The sequence below is a fragment of the Adiantum capillus-veneris genome, chromosome 17 (assembly GCF_014529385.1).
Source record: "Adiantum capillus-veneris isolate H3 chromosome 17, ASM1452938v2, whole genome shotgun sequence".
Taxonomy (NCBI): Eukaryota; Viridiplantae; Streptophyta; class Polypodiopsida; order Polypodiales; family Pteridaceae; genus Adiantum; species Adiantum capillus-veneris.
In genome coordinates, this window is record NC_140947.1 from 31,099,861 (window position 1) to 31,116,803 (window position 16,943).

The 16,943-nt window shown below is 46.6% G+C and overlaps 1 protein-coding gene across 1 annotated transcript in view; it reads left to right on the plus strand.

The window, feature by feature from the left end:
* The window catches only part of LOC147437011 (uncharacterized), a 121,955-nt gene that overhangs the window by 85,192 nt on the left and 19,820 nt on the right, over window positions 1-16,943 (plus strand). The window contains exon 10 of the mRNA XM_086486420.1: window positions 683-785. Within this exon, the coding sequence (XP_086342546.1) occupies window positions 683-785 (103 nt within the window). The remainder of the gene's footprint in view (window positions 1-682; window positions 786-16,943) is intronic.

The window sequence follows — 16,943 nt, forward strand, 5'->3', positions numbered from 1 at the left end:
TGTAGCTGTTGTTTTTTTTGGGGTGGTGTAGCTATCTACACCCGGCCCTTCCCCTTCGGTAGGCGGATCCATCGAACCCGAGCCCCAAATGTGGGGTAGGGTACTAGGGAGAATAGGGCAAACTTAAAAGATTTTATCTTAAGGCTTTTCACCTTAAGGCTTAAAAATTTCTCTAAATTTGAACGTTGCGTAGGTGAAGGGCGGGGGTGATGCAGCGCGTATGCTGGGACTTGCTACGTGTAGTGTTGCTGGGACATGCTACGCGTAGGACTTCTCCTGCCTTATCGTGAGAATCCCCTGCCTGGCCTTCGCGCGAGCTCCTGCTTGCTCCACCTCACTCGCGTGAATCCCCTAGGCCTGCTGCGATCCTGTTCTCAGCAGTTTCGGCTCAGCTAGTGGCTGTTTGGCGAGCAGAATTCAGAGCGACCCACCTCTGCGTGCGAAGGTGTCCTTGTGGTAGTCTTCGATTCCCTCTCAACCCCACAATGCTGTCCTGCTGCAGCTTCGTCTGCCGTGCCCCAGCTTGCTGCAGCGAGGCCCTCTCCACCATTTGCTGCTTGCTGAGAGAGAGAGAGAGAGAGAGAGAGAGAGAGAGAGAGAGAGAGAGAGAGAGAGAGAGAGAGAGAGAGAGAGAGAGATTATTGCATAACTTGGAGACTGACCAAACTTTGTTGGAGATCAGTGGATACCTATGGTCAGTTTGCTGATGAAAATGAAAAGCTTCTCAAGACTCTCCCTCCACCACCAGTAGCTGTGGATTATTATGAAAGCGAAGACCTTTACATGTAAGTGTTTTAAGATTGACAAGGCTCCAATGTCTTTCTTCTTATAGTGTATCTAGTACTTGTGATTGTTATAGATATTAATTAAGGTGCTATGTTGCCCAAGATTAGCTCCTTAGTTTCAGGCCTTGCATGAATAACTTTTGCAAACTAAGGCCCATTCATGTGAAATTTGATCTATTATGTTATCCCTGCTCATCATTAGTGCTAGCTTTTGGTTCTTCAATAACAATCAACAGAAACTTTTAAAGATGTGATTATTCACTTTTAAATGAAACCCGTTCAACCAAATACCAATTGGCTCAAGTGCTGCTCAGACTTGGTTGCTCTGAACAGCACTTTAGCTACCTGGTGTTGGAGTTTAACAAGCTCTGTCTTTTTATAAATGTTTGTTGTTCCATCATGTCAATGCTTCTTTTGAATGTCTGCTTGGTAACATTGCTGTAGTATATAACCATTTCCACATGGATTAGTGCAGCAGTCAAACGTACAAGTTCAAGAACCACCATGGAACAATGTACAAAGTAGTGAGACGAATACCTTGCATTAACTCCGCACCATTCCACACAAGACTGGATGAGCTGATGACCGGCGAAACAGCTTCTTTTGATTGGAAGGAATCACAATACAAACTTTCAGGGGGTGCAGTCAGTAATGTTAACCAGGGAATCGAGCTAGTAGCAAGTGTTTCGTTCTGTGTCTGAGTGAGACTAAACTGATCTACTCAAGGTGTAGTATGTTGATCAAAACAGGACAAAAAAATTAAAAATCCGAATAGTCACTGCAGGCGGTTCAGATCGTCCCTTGAAAATTTGGAATTAACAAGCCTTCTATAAAAGAAAGACAGATACTGGTAATCAGCTCATTAAAGATCTCTCTCCTTAGTCCATTAAGCCATGGAGAAATCAGCAGGGCACTGCTGATGCCTCCACCGATTGGGCTGCCCGGCTCCATTTCATAGCCAAGTGCTGGACTAGAGATAACTGATCATGCCTCCACCCCCCAAGTGAAGGTCATATCTGGGAGGATGGAGGCCATCGGGCAAGGAATCCTAAGACAGACCTGGGTTGCCTTGGTCAGCCGCAAAAAACAATGTTGCTGAGTCTCTATTGGATGCCAACACCTGAGACAAACCAAAGGATGCCCAATACAGGCAAGCCAAATACCCACTACCGTCCCTCTCTGTGTGACCAACCAACGGCACATGGTAGACCCTACAAGACCGGTGACTGGCCCAAAGCGGTGTCCAGAAAACTGAGAGAAAACCCTTAGTAAGGCCAGTGTTGCCCTTTCGGTCTGACCAGACATTGGCGCACAGTCAACCCTACGAGACCGGTGTCTGGTCAAAGCGATGTCTGGAAATCCTGTGTGACCAGCCACCGGCACACAGTAAACCCTACAAGACCGGTGGCTGGTCAAAGCGATGTCTGGAAATCCGAGAGAAAACCCTTAGCGAGGTCCTGGTCACACCAATGCTGCATTGCCGTTGGTATGGCCTCTTGTCTAGCCATCATGATGTGACGGTGACATCGTTTAATGTGCTGGAAGAAAGGTAAACTCAGGATGGTCACCCAGGTGGGTTCTTTTTTTTTTTTTGGGTGGGTGGGGGGTTCCCTACAGGCACTCCCCATGGTCCCACCATATGTGCACCAGCGATCTTGTCCCCCCTAGGCCTACAACCTCCAGGTCCATCTGGCTGCCTCCTCAACAGCTGGATCGATATCCTTTGACGCAGTGCAGCAACAAGAATTCTGATCGTCTGGAAGCTGCACTGCGTGACCAGGGAGGACTCACATCAAATGCGATAGAGCTGTCCCCTCCTGCACGCAAAGAAGAAGCACGACACGCTTTGACGGCAATCAACACCTCTAGGTTTGTTCAAGCTCACATCCACACCAAGGCTTGGAGCTTAAAGGGAATGTGCCAATCTGCTAGGATCACCTCACAAATGTCTAGCCAACCTTGGTGTGTGCGAGCTGCCCATTCTGACCAGCCATACACAAGAAACTCTTGATTACTCGCTGGATCTAGCCTATCATGAGCTCAAGAAAATCCAGCAAGAGGTAATGTAACCTCTCTATCCCCAATTGCATGCATCCACGTGACATACATAGGCAACCCTGGGTTTCCATGCAGGAGACCAAAAAGTCTTTTATTTTCAACCCAGCAAATGCCTCCAGTGGTACTGTCTTATCAAAACATCAATGCATCCCCCAACCAAGAAACTTTGAAGCTCTTGTCTTAGTTTACCCATGTAGCGCACGTAATTGGGTCCACCCAGCCCCTATACATTCCATGAGACGATTCTTATGGTGAACCTGAGAAGATATAAGCTGGTGTAGCAACAAAACAGGCAATCTTTGCAATTGGGTTGGATGACAAACAGTCCTCCCTCAGCGAGAAATAAGCCTGTGAAACAAGCCAACGTCTAACCAAGGCCGAAGCCCCCTTGGAAAATGCACCATGCCTTCATCATTGACCAAGAATCTGATCGCACCCAGGTCTCCCACATGATGTGCGAACTTCAAAGCGTGAATTCGTGGGCTATCAACAACTCGTCTGGTAGTCCTCTCTTGCTGATCTAACCCACAATGAAAAATAGAAACCATGGCAGAGTCCAATCCAACTGAATTGAGAAGAGGAAGAGGGAAGTGGGGGAGGAGTATGTGGCGAGGGGAGGAGTGTCTTGGGTTTTTCTGTTTTTATAGTTTCTTTTTTTTGTTTTGGGGGGGGGGGGGGGGGGGGGGGGAGGGAAGATGGGAGATGGGACGCTGTAGTCGAATCAGGGGGTGGGGGAGTTCATTTGGAAGTCATAGTAGGAGGCGCAGATGGGGAGGCAACTAGGAAGGTGGAGGTGAGCTGCTCGAAGGGTCAGCTGGAGGGGGTTGATAAAGGCTGGGGCACATCCTCCTTAGTGGGACTGCTATTGGCGCATCAAGAAGTTAAAGCGGTACCTTGTGGGATTCCATTGCACAGGTGCCCACCTGTGGATGGGGGCACAGATTGTGCCGTCCCCACTGCCGTCCATGGACAAAGGCTACCACTCATCATCCATCTCAGGGACTGCATCAGTCTGTGTTGTGTGTATTCTAGAACTCGAGTCAATTAAGGGAGCTGTGTCACGGGGACGTGGCAACTGTTAACTATGTCACGAGGACGTGGCAACTGCTAACTTTAGTTGTTGGTTTCTTTCCAAGGGGTTTTGTTTTGTTTTTGAGACCCTCTTCTTGAAGTAGCAAACGGTCGGACATTGCATGGCCAATGTGAACGGTAGTTTCACCCGGAGATGGTAGTGGTCGGCACTGGAATTCGTATGGTAAGAGGATGTCTAGGCTCAGAGCAAGATCATATAGGTCCCCCCGTCGCACTTAGCAAGTTGGTGGATACTAGGAAGTGAACTCAATTAAGGCGTAAAGTCAAGGTGGAACTACCAACAAAAAGTATCCGAAAGTTGGGCCACATTGCACTTTTGGATGCGGTCCCAATGAGGATAGATGGTCAGAAGCCCAGTGGGAGCCCAACGGAAGCATCTCCTAGAATTTAGGGAACTGCTATTTTGGGCCGTGAAATGTGTTCGCGTCATTACCTCCGGTATGACTAGGGGAACATTTTACAACTCTCCCGCGAAGTCAACTGGACAACCGGTCAGGATATTTTTAAGCGGTGAACCCAAAACAGGCAAATGCTTGTAAATGCGCCAAGTGTCGATTTTTCATGAACTTTCCCCTTGCAGAAAAATGGGCGCTGATTTTTAAGCTGGGAGAGGTCTCATTTCAGCTTTTGTCAACAGGTTAAGAGCTATGGAGTGCTTCCTTTCCCTCTCATGTACAGTGTGGTGCTAGGAGTGATGCCCTGCACACTACACACTGCTCTCTCTCTCCCCTACGTGCAGTTATGTGATGCCCCACAAGAGGGCTCCTCATTTGACTGATGTACAGCTGTGTGGGTTCATGCTTTTGTGCTGAGGCAAGAGCCTCCCTGAGCAGGAACAGGGGTAGCTAGCTGCTACTCCAAAGTAGGCACTGGTGAGGGTCATAACCTCACAATACAGGTGCAAAATCAGCGCTGTGTATATGCTGTAATTTTACTGTTTTTCAGCCATACGGACGCCACAACCTTTGGGAATCGTGCCCCACTGGCAGAGGACAGTTAGGGGACTGTTTGGGGCTGAAAACAGGGCAAAAACCAGTAAATACAGGGTGCTGAATTTTTTGTTTTTGGGCAGGAATCAGAGGGTATACGCCAGTAGAAGCGAGTTCCAGCAGGGGAATTGGTTTCGCGCAAGTTTAGGGGTTGTTATGTTGCCGAAATTTGGCCAAAACAGGCGGTATCTAGTGGGATACAGTCAAAGGATTCCCAGACTCTTCTTTGTACTTTACCCTCCTAAAGAATAAAGAAATACCGAAAGGGGCGCCAATTTTGGGGCCTACAGGTTGTCGGCGTCTGCTCGGAGCATTCTAGCTTCCGAGCTGTGTGTGTGATTAAGTGTTAATTCCCGTTACAGGTCTCCTTTGCAAAGTGCTCTGTGTGTGTGTCTTAAGTAAAGAATTTCGGGTGAAAGCCAACGCCTACCGCCCTACGGGCCAATTTCATGGTTCCATTGCCGGGATATCAATCACTTTTTCCTTAAAGAGTGAGCCTGGATTGTTTCGGGTAAAGACATAGAGTGCAGGAACGCGGGGATTACACTATGGCCGACAAGGGGAAGGGAATTATGGAAGAGGGTTCCTCTTCAAAGGACAGGCAGGAGATTTCTATGGTTTTTGAGATTGGCGAGAGCTCACGGCCACGTCAGCATGTACCTCCTGTCAATGTGAATGTCCCTGTAGTAGTACAGGGCTTTATGACTGGGCAACTTGAGGATGATGCGTTCAAGACTCAGTTAGTTGCCGCGGTGAATGTCTTTTCGCAGCTGGTGCAGAAGCCAAGGTTTATGGAGTTCTTGCAAGCGCCACCAGTCCAACAGCAAAATAGGCAACCTACGCCGCGTACGGAGCTTGTTGATGCTCAGGTCCAGGTACTTCATGCAGCTCAGGAGGAAAGGGAACACTTGCATGTTGCGGAGTCGGGGGCTCCAAAGCAGGTTCCTCCCGTGCTTGAACAGGTGGCTAGAACGCCTATTCCATAGGTTATGCCAGTTCAGCCCGCCACCTTTCAGAGCCAGCATGCTGTCTTGAATGGACAGGGAGCTGGATACCAGGCTATGCACTCAGTTTTTCCATCACCCACGGTACATCCTGGGTATTTCGGGGGTGGATGAGTGTTCCAAAGTATGGCTGGTTATGCACCTGGAAGTCAGCCGTACATGCCAGGAACAATGTTCGGGGGTATGCAAGGCATCATGCCAAACCCCATGTATGGTAGCATCGGCATGCAGCAAGGTTTCCACTGCAACCAGGGCCAGTTTGGGGTGCCACAGGGTCATTTTGGCATGGCTGGTTTTTCTGGACAGCAGCCATATATCGCACCTCTGACCCAAAATGTGAATGGCCAAGACGTGCCGATCATGCCTACTACAGTGCCCATGTTGCAGACCATTCCATATGACAACTTGGGGGCACTAGAGAAGCCGAAGGCTTACAAAGAAGGTGGTGCAGCGGTAAAGTTCAGTACCTTCAGTGGTTTCGAGGATAAGACAAAGGCCCTCACTTTCCTCCAGCAGTTTGACACAACTTATATAGGAGGGAATTTTACAGAGGTCTCGAAGGTCAGGAAAGCTAACACTTTCTTAAAGGACAATGCGCTTACATGGTGGATGAATTTGTTAATGCAAGGACAGGCACCCGCCGCTTGGGTTTACTTCAAGCAAATGTTTTCGTCTGCTTGGCTGTCAAATGAATTTGAAGCCGACGTCATGACAGATTGGCACCAGCTTACTTCAGCTTCGTGCAAGAGCTTGCTGGAGTACAATAGGAGGTTATGTAAAGCGTTACTCTCAGTGACCTCCTACAGATTTGTGCCATTGACAGAGCAGATAGAGAAGTACTATTGTGGGCTGCCTAAAGGGTTTCGCGATTACTGTACAAAGAACAGAGTGGCTACCCTTACTCAGCTTATGGAAGTTGCAAACACTGGTCTTGCCTTGTTGAAAGGAGAGGACAGTGGATTTCCGAGCAGTGACAAAGGAGGGCAGCAAAAGAAAAATCAGCGAAGAAGCCCTTTGTGAAAACGGCTCCTGATGCGTCACAGGGGTTAGAAAAGGCCACCAAAGACAAGGATTCAGCCGGGACTTCTGGAGCGCAGGCAAAGAAATAGAAAAGGAAGTCTTTTGTGCGCAAGTCGTCCGAGGAAAAGAAGGTCCTAATGGCTGAGAACAAATGCTTCATATGCGAGTAGCCTTGGTCACTTTTCTATCAATTGTCCACAAAGGAAAAGGCCAGCTGACTCAGAGGATAAAGAAGACCAGAAAGGCAAGAAGCCAAAACCCACGGCAGGTTTAGTGCTAGACATGGTGGGTGACAGGCCCAGCACAGATGCCAGTGAGTTATGCAAGACATGGGGTAAAGTTAGGGATCAGACGGCACTCATCTTCTTTGATCCAGGTGCCAAAGCCAACTTTCTCTCACCAGAGTTAGCTATGAAGCTGGGCATCAGAGCTGAAGAGATGGGGTACACAGCAGAGGCAGGGTTGGCATGTCCTGGCCACTCAGAGTGTGTTACTCCCATCATTGGAAAGCTGCGTCTGCATATTCAGTTGTATGTGGACACAGAAGAGTTTTACATCATGCCGCTGGAAGGTTGTGACGCCTTGTTGGGGATCCCGTGGATGTTCCGAGTGCATGGAGTCTTGGATGCCTACAACAAAAAGATCACTGTACAGCATAGGGGCAAAACTCACATCTTGGATGTAAAGCTTAAAGGAGAGTCAGTCCCTATTGTATCTGCTTCTGCTATCACTTCTGTAATAAAGAATCATCTTTCTGTGTACTTGATTTTTACACGTGATGTCTCAGATAGTGATCAATCAAATTTATCTCTGTTAGATAAAGAAAGGTCAGCATTTTTGCAAAAGTTTAGTGACTGTTTTTCTGATTCATTACCGTCGCAATTGCCGCCAGAGAGACTTGAGGACCATCGGATAGATTTGGTGCCAGGGTGTAGCCCACCAAATAGACCTCCCTACAGGGTTAGTGCGGCCCAACAGAAAGAGATTATGGGCCAGGTTGAGGAGTTATTAGAGAAGGGGCTGATTCAGCCTAGTTCTTCACCCTTTTGCTCCCCAGTGCTCCTAGTGCAGAAGAAGGATGGCTCATGGCACATGTGTATTGATTACCGTGCGTTGAATAAGAATACCATCAAGAATAGGTTCCCTATTCCTAGAATTGATGATATTCTCGATCGTTTAGAGGGTGCTGCAATTTTCAGCAGGATAGACCTTAAGAGTGGGTACCATCAGATTCGTATAAGGCCAGAGGATATGCACAAGACTGCGTTTAGAATGACATTTGGTCTTTATGAGTTTCTAGTGATGCCGTTTGGGCTAACAAATGCTCCAGGAACGTTCAACAGAATGATGGACCGGATTTTCCACTCGCATCAACAGTTTGTTGGAATGTTCTTCGATGACATGATAGTGTATTCGAAGAATGAAGAGCATAGGCGTCACTTGACCATTGTGTTTGAAGAGCTGTGCAGTCACAGGTTACTTGTCAATCCTAAGAAAAGTGAATTCTTCCTCGAAGAGATCCACTTTCTGGGCCACATAATCTCAAAGGATGGTGTTAGAATGGATCCCGCAAAGATCGAAGCTATCAAGACATGGCCAGACTTGAAGACTGTGCACTATGTCAGAAGCTTCTTGGGGTTGTGTTCCTACTATAGAAGGTTTATCAGAAATTTTGCAGAGATAGCATCGCCTCTTCACGCATTGCAAAAGAAAGAGGTCACTTTCAGATGGACCCGAAAAGAGATTTCAGCTTTTAGTCTCTTAAAGGAAAAGTTGACTTCAAATCCAGTTATTGTTTTGCCAGATCTCAGGAAGTCATTTGTGGTCCAGTGTGACGCGTGTGGCAATGGCCTCTACTTCCTCGTCGTCTGATGCCAAGAGCTTGATGGAAATCAAGCGATTTGACGGTACAGGTTTCGACCTATGGCAGGACAGGATGCAGGGGATTTTGTTCCTCAAGGATTGTGAGGACGCCCTTTTAGCTGTAAAGCCTGAGGATATGTCGGATGAGGATTGGGCCAAGCTCAACAAGAGGGCAAAGGCCTATATCAAAATGGCTGTGACCGATGACATTCTGGTGGGGACATAAAGGGCTTCGACACTGCACATGCAATTTGGCATAAGTTGAAGGCCACTTATGAGAATGCCACCCTTGTGAATTAGGTGCATTTGATGCGCAAACTGGTGAACATGATGCTTGACGAAGCCAAGTCGGCTTCTGAGCACTTAAGTGCTTTCACCAGTGTTATGAGTCAGCTACAGGATACTGGGCTTCAACCTTTTGATGACAAGTTAAAAGCCATATTTTTGTTGATGACTTTGCCAGACTCTTGGGAAACGCTTGTGGTTTCTTTGAGTAATAGCCCCAACCTCACATATGATGGAGTGCGAGGCTCCATCTTAAATGAGGAAATTAGATGGTGGGGAAGGTGGCAGTTGTGCTTACAATGCGAGAGGCAGAAGTCAGAAGCAAAATACAGGTACCAAGACTCAAAACAGGAGCAAAAGCAAGTCTAGGGATAAGGATGTGACTTGTTACCAGTGTGGCAGAAAAGGCCATAAGAAGCCAGATTGCAGGTATTTCAAGAAAGAGCAGGAAAGAAAGAAGGAATCACAGGAGAAGAAGAAGATAGAGGATAAGAAAGGGGAAAAATCAGCAGGTACCTCCTCCAAGGATTCGGAGACTGTCAATGTATCCTCTAGTGTGGTTATCACAGAGTTATTCGACAGTGAGGAGATCTTGGTTGCAGCTTCATGCACCTCAGGTTTTGTTGTAGCAAATACAGAAGACATGCTTATCTCACGTAGAGATGTCATTGATGCATTGCTAAGTGCAAATGATGGCCTTACACAGTCTTGGATAGTAGACTCGGGTGCCTCATTTCATGTGACTCCATCTGTGGAGTGTTTTGCTTCTTATCATGCAGGCAAGTATGGCAAGGTTTACCTTGGGGATAACCATGCTTGTGACATTGAAGGAATGGGCACTGTGCGCTTGGCATTAAACAATGGCCAAGAGTTTATGCTTAAAGATGTAAGGTATGTACCAGGCATCAAGAAGAGTCTATTGTCTGTTGGCTAGATGGATGCACAGGGTTATACAACCATTTTTGCGGGGGGGTCATGAAAGTTGCTTAAGGGATCAATGCTCATTGTCAAGGGATGCAAGAGTAGTACATTGTACTATTTACATGGCAAAGCTTTGCTTGGAAAGTTTCTTGCAGTGGCCGAAGTTGCTTCTCATTTGGAGCTGTGGCACAAAAGACTTGGCCATATGAGCCAGAAGGGACTTGATGTGCTCTTCTCTTTGAAGAGGGTTGATGTAAAGGGCACCAAGTTAGATTTTTGTAATGACTGTTTGTATGGTAAACAAAAGAAGTCTTCTTATTATGCTGGTGTCTCGCGCAAAGCTAATGCTCTTGATTTAATTCACTCCGATGTATGTTCAATGCCTGTTAAGTCTTTTGGTGGTGCATCATACTTTGTTACATTCATTGATGATTGCACTAGGAAAGGCTGGGCATATTTGTTAAAGAATAAGAGTGAGACATTTAATGCATTTAAGAGGTTTCATGCTTTTGTGACCACGCAAAAGGGTAGTAAGCTTAAATGTCTGAGATCTGACAATGGGGGGAGTACACGTCTGCTGAATTTCAGCGTTATTGCGAAGAATATGGGATTAAAAGGGAGTTGACAGCCCCTTATAATCCATCTTCTAATAGTGTGGCTGAGAGGTATAACCGTACTTTATGTGAGAGAGTGCATTGCATGTTGTCCACGGCTAATCTCCCTCATGGGTTTTGGGGAGAGGCTTTGAAAACTGCAATTCATGTATGCAATCGCTCTCCTAACAGTATGCTAAAAAATGACATTCCAGAGGAGGTTTGGTCTGGCAAACCTGCCTCTTATGATCATTTGAGAGTGTTTGGCTGCGAGGCTTTTGTCCATGTTCGTAATGACTTGAGGACAAAGCTAGATGCCAAGTCCATCCAAGGACTCTTCCTAGGTTATGGGGAAGAGGGTGAAATGGGCTACAGGATATGGTTGCCTCAGTTTAAGAGGGTAGTACGCAGCCGAGATGTAGTGTTCAATGAGGCTAAATTGCTGAAAAATGCTACATCTTCTGAAATTGACAAGAAATCGGTCAAATTTCAGCCTCTCTTGCCACCTATTGATGTTGAAAAAGAGCCTCAGGATGCATTACCGCAAGCTGAAATTGATAATCAGCCGGTTAACCTTGAGCCAGAAGAGGTAGGACATGATTTAGATGCTCCAAATGAGGATGGACAGCCACCTGTCATGGTTGAAAATGATTTTCAGCAGCATGAGCATGCTGAAAATGAGTTGCCTCCTAATGTAGAACCTGTGCTTGAGATTGTAGATCATTGGGTACGCAGGTCTACTCGTGTCAGAAGGTTGATACAGCGCTTTGACCCCTCTTTGCATCATGTTATGTTGACAGATGAGGGAGAGCCTCTTACATATAAAGAGGCAAAATCATGTGAGTTAAGCAGTAAGTGGGAGCTTGCGATGCAAGAGGAAATCAAATCTTTGCATGCAAACAATACTTGGGATCTTGTGCCAAGGCCTAAAGGAAGAAAGGCTCTTCCTAACAAATGGGTTTACAAGGTCAAATGTGTTGATGGAAAGCCCAAGTATAAAGCAAGGTTAGTTGCCAAAGGGTATGCACAGAAAGAGGGGATTGACTTTCAAGAGATCTTTTCTCCTGTTGTAAAGCTTACGACATTGCGTGTCCTTTTTGCTCTCGCTGCAGTGCTTGACTTAGAATTGAATCAAATGGATGTAAAAATAGCTTTTCTTCATGGTGACATTGATGAAGATATCTACATGAAGCAACCTGAGGGTTTTGTAGTTCCTGATAGAAAGGAACTTGTATGCAAACTAAGAAGGGCACTGTATGGTTTGAGGCAATCATCACGTCAGTGGTACAAAAAGTTTGATACTTTTATGCTGTCTCAAGGCTTTAAACGCAGCCATTCAGACCATTGTTTGTATACAAAGAAGGATAATGATGGAAGTCCTATAATCCTTGTGCTATATGTAGATGATATGTTGATTGCTAGGAAGCATAAGTCTACCATTGATGCTCTTAAACGTCAGCTGAATTCAGCTTTTGCAATGAAGGATTTAGGTGATGCTGAGCACATCTTGGGCATGAGAATCAAGAGAGATAGAAAGCTGAAATTGCTCTTCTTATCTCAAGAAAAGTGCATTGCTAAAGTACTTGACAGGTTTAACATGGCTGAAGCTAAGTCACTTGGAGTACCTTTACCTCCACACACAAAACTTAGCAAAGCCGATTGCCCAAAGGATGACATGGGAGTGAATGCTATGAAGGGAATCCCTTATGCATTAGCTTGTGGTTCTCTTATGTATGCTATGGTTGCCACTCGTCTTGACATTGCCCATGCGGTGGGAGTTGTTAGTAGATACATGTCCAATCCCGGCAAAGCACATTGGGAAGCTGTGAAATGCATTCTGAGATACTTGTCAAGTACATAATCTAGGTGTATATGCTATGGAAAAAGTGACCTGAAGTTGCAGGGCTATTGTGATGCAGATATGGCACGTGACTTGGATACCAGGAAGTCCACTAGTGGCTATGTGTTTGCTATTGCTGGTGGTGCTGTCTCTTGGTGTTCACGACTGAAGAAAATTGTGGCATTGAGTACTACTGAGGCTGAATATATTTCAGCCACTGAGGCTTCTAAAGAGGCCATATGGATGGGCAGACTTGTCAAAGAGCTTGGTATGCCTGCTAGTACTTCTGTCTTGGGATGTGATAGCCAAAGTGCTGTCTATTTGGCCAAGAATGCCATGTTTCATGCACGGACAAAGCACATTGATGTACGATACCACTTCATACGACAGGTATTGGAGGATGGTCTAGTCACCTTGACTAAGATTCACACACAGGATAACCCTGCTGATGTTCTCACCAAGAGTCTTGCTAAGGCTCATGAGCATTGCATACAGCTGGTGGGAGTTGGTTGACTTAAAGGCGTCATTTATGCCTTTAAGTGGGAGGTTGTTGGGTTAAAGGCCTAAATAACCCCTTTTTGTACATTTTTATACTTTGTCCAGGTTCATATTGAACCTAGACATATTTTTTAAAGGTCACTTATAATAAAAGTGGGAAAACCCAAAACTTATCGAGTTTTCCCCAAAAACGTGAGCGCTCTCTCTCTCCCTCTTCGTTCTGCTAGCGCTTCCTCTCCTGCTGGCTTTCGCCACCCCTCTCTGCACACACTGCAAATCTTCGCGTGCTCTATCACTTGCACACACCGCCGCACCGCCTTGGAGAAGACTCAGGCAAAGCAGAAAAAGGCTGCTGATCGTCACCGTCGTGAATTGCTACTATCACCTGGTGATTGGGTTTTGTTAAGGTTCGAAAAGGCAAGGTTAAAGAAGATGAAGGGCAAGGAACGGCTGTTTCCTAAGCTCAGCATGCGTTACTATGGGCCTTTTCAAGTGCTTGACAAGATCAACGATGTGGCTTACAGGCTGAACTTGCCTGATGCATGGAAGATTCATAATGCGTTTCACGTGAGTCTTCTAAGACCCTTCGTGGGTGATGTGCCAGAAGATATGCCAGATGAGGATCAACCAGAAGTTGAGGAACTTGATGAGATCTTGGTACCTGAGCAAGTTTTGGCACATAAGGACAGAAAAGTTAAAGGACAAGTTGCAAGACGCTATTTGGTGAAGTTCAAGAACTATCCGCCTATGGATGCAAAGTGGATGGAAGAGCTTGAACTGTCAGAGTCACCAAATGTATTGCAGCTTTACCTTGAAGCCTTTGGGTTACAGCCTACTTATGCCCCAACCCAACGTGTGCGAAGGAGGGGTAATGATAGAGCTAGTACATCAAATGTACATATGAATTTAGTGTAATAGATGGAAATGACAAAAGTATGAAGGCCTCATTAAGTCATTTGTATCTATATGTTATGACCTTTCTTGCGGATACATGCGATGATAAAAGAGTGTTAATAGCACAAGATCATCAGTGGCGTGTATTTATGGTATGCAATCGAGGACGTTTGCGATTTCAAGAGGGGGGTATGTCACAGGGACGTGGCAACTGTTAACTATGTCACGAGGACGTGGCAACTACTAACTTTAGTTGTTTGTTTCTTTCCAAGGGGTTTTGTTTTGTTTTTGAGACCCTCTTCTTGAAGTAGCAAACGGTCGGACATTGCATGGCCAATGTGAACGGTAGTTTCACCCGCAGATGGATAGTGGTTGCCACTGGAATTCGTATGGTAAGAGGATGTCTAGGCTCGGAGCAAGATCATATAGGTCCCCCGTCGTACTTAGCAAGTTGGTGGATACTAGGAAGTGAACCCAATTAAGGCGTAAAGTCAAGGTGGGACTACCAACAAAAAGTATCCGAAAGTTGGGCCACATTGCACTTTTGGATGCGGTCCGAATGAGGATAGATGGTCAGAAGACTAGTGGGAGCCCAACGAAGCATCTCCTAAAATTTAGGGAACTACTATTTTGGGCCGTGAAATGTGTTCGTGTCATTACCTCCGGTATGACTAGGGGAACATTTTACAACTTTGCCGCGAAGTCAACTGGGTAACCGATCAGGATATTTTTAAGCGGCGAACCCGAAACGGGCAAATGCTTGTAAATGCACCAAGTGTCGATTTTTCATGAACTTTCCCCTTGCAGAAAAATGGTCGCTGATTTTTAAGCTGGGAGAGGCCTCATTTCAGCTTTTGTCAACAGGTTAAGAGCTATGGAGTGCTTCCTTTCCCTCTCATGTCCAGTGTGGTGCTAGGAGTGATGCCTTGCACACTACACACTGCTCTCTCTCTCTCCCCTACGTGCAGTTATGTGATGCCCCACAAGAGGGCTCCTCATTTGACTGATGTACAACTGTGTGGGTTCATGCTTTGGTGCTGAGGGAAGAGCCTCCTTGAGCAGGAACAGGGGTAGCTAGCTGCTACTCCAAAGCAGGCACTAGTGAGGGTCATAACCTCACCATACAGGTGCAAAATCAGCGTTGTGTATGCGCTGTAATTTTACTGTTTTTCGGCCATATGGACACCAGAACCTTTCGGAATCGTGCCCCACTAGCAGAGGACAGTTAGGGGACTATTTGGGGCTGAAAACAGGGCAAAAACCAGTAAATACAGGGTGCTGAATTTTCTGTTTTTGGTCAGGAATCAGAGGGTATACGTTAGTAGAAGCGAGTTCCAGCAGGGGAATTGGTTTCGCGCAAGTTTAGGGGCTGTTATGCTACCGAAATTTGGCCAAAACACGTGGTATCTAGTGGGATACAGTCAAAGGATTCCCATGACTCTTCTTTGTACTTTACCCTCCTAAAGAATAAAGAAATACCGAAAGGGGCGCCAATTTTGGGGCCTACAGGTTGTCGACGTCTGCTCGGAGCATTCTAGCTTCCGAGCTGTGTGTGTGATTAAGTGTTAATTCCCGTTACAGGTCTCCTTTGCAAATTGCTTTGTGTGTGTGTGTCTAAAGTAAAGAATTTCGGGTGAAAGCCAACGCCTACCGCCCTACGGGCCGGTTTCAAGCTGCCTAGAGCTGTGCATACTGATTCTATGCCGAAGTCAGAGAGAGCCGCCTAAAATTGTGTCTACTGACTCTATGCTGAAGCCTCTGAGTCTACATAGTTACCGGGAACGGGAACGGGAGGGTCCGGAACGGGACGGGAACGGGGAGGAGGAGGACGCCACGGAACAGGAACGGGTCTGGAACGGTCGACTAAATTAAGGCTTGAATTACCTCCATTCGGCTTAGTCCCAAATCGACTCCTAAACAACCCCAAAATTGCCCTCAAATCCATCCCCAAGCCTGCCCTCAAACTTCCCCAATTATTTCTCCGAAATAGCCCCAAATCTGCCGACAAATGTTTACTTTTTTGCTCCCAAATGCCACTTTTTCCGGTTCCACCCCGCGTTCCGCCATTCCACCTCACGTACCGCCCTGTCCCCCCCCGTTCTGGAACACTGTTCCGGTTACACTCTGTTCCGGAACGGTGTTCCGTTCCCGACTCCGTTTCCGGAACGGCGGAACGCCGATTCGGAACATTTGGGTTGCGTTTTGCCCGTTCCCTGTTACACTGCCAATGTTACCCAAAACGGAAACCGGGGCCTCCGGAACGTTTCCGGAACGGCCCCTTGTCACCAGGAGGTGTATTTTTCCTGTTGCCTTCTGTAAATAAGTACTAGATATTTTTATTTATTTTATTTTACTTGTTTTCCCCGGAACCCTTGAAAAGGTGCAAGTGGACATTGCATGGCCAGTGTGAAACGGCTGCGGCCGAATAGGTTTCTCACAGTGGCAGTCTGGGTCGGTCAGTCTGGGACTCGTTGGGTCAGTTAGCACTGAATTTTGATGAGTATGGAAGCTTGTGCGCGCCAAATGAAGTCTGGGCCACTCGGAAAGTCACTTATAACTTTATAAGTCAGTGAGAACTAGAGAATTAACTCAAAAGGGGCAAACTGGACACATGGCGGCTCCTGGTGCAGTTTTCCACTTCCATCAGCAAGAGGGGGCACCCAATTTGAGAGAGGAGGCTGATTTGACTCATAAGTGAGCTACAGTGTGTGTGTGAGTAGTGGGTGCAGGTCTACAGCTCTAATGGAAAGCTTGCCTTCTCCTCTGTCTCATGTAGCGCGATGACTTACTCTCATGCATCTCTCTCTCCCCTTTGGCACATATGGTAATGCCCCACTAGTTGGGCTACTCATATGAACATGTACAGTTCTAGGGGTTTATGCGCGTTTGCCAAGGCAAGAGCCTTTTGAACAGGAACCGGATTAGCTAATTGCTAATCCCCCATAGGTACACACAGTTCCATCGCGAAAGATTGCGAGTTCGGAGAGTTTCCTCGCGTGAAAACTCGTCCAATTCACAGGGGAACTGTCCCATTGCGTGCGGGAGCCCTTGGGACACGCGTAGGCGTGTTCGCTCCGCTAAAAACGATCCGAAACAGCAAA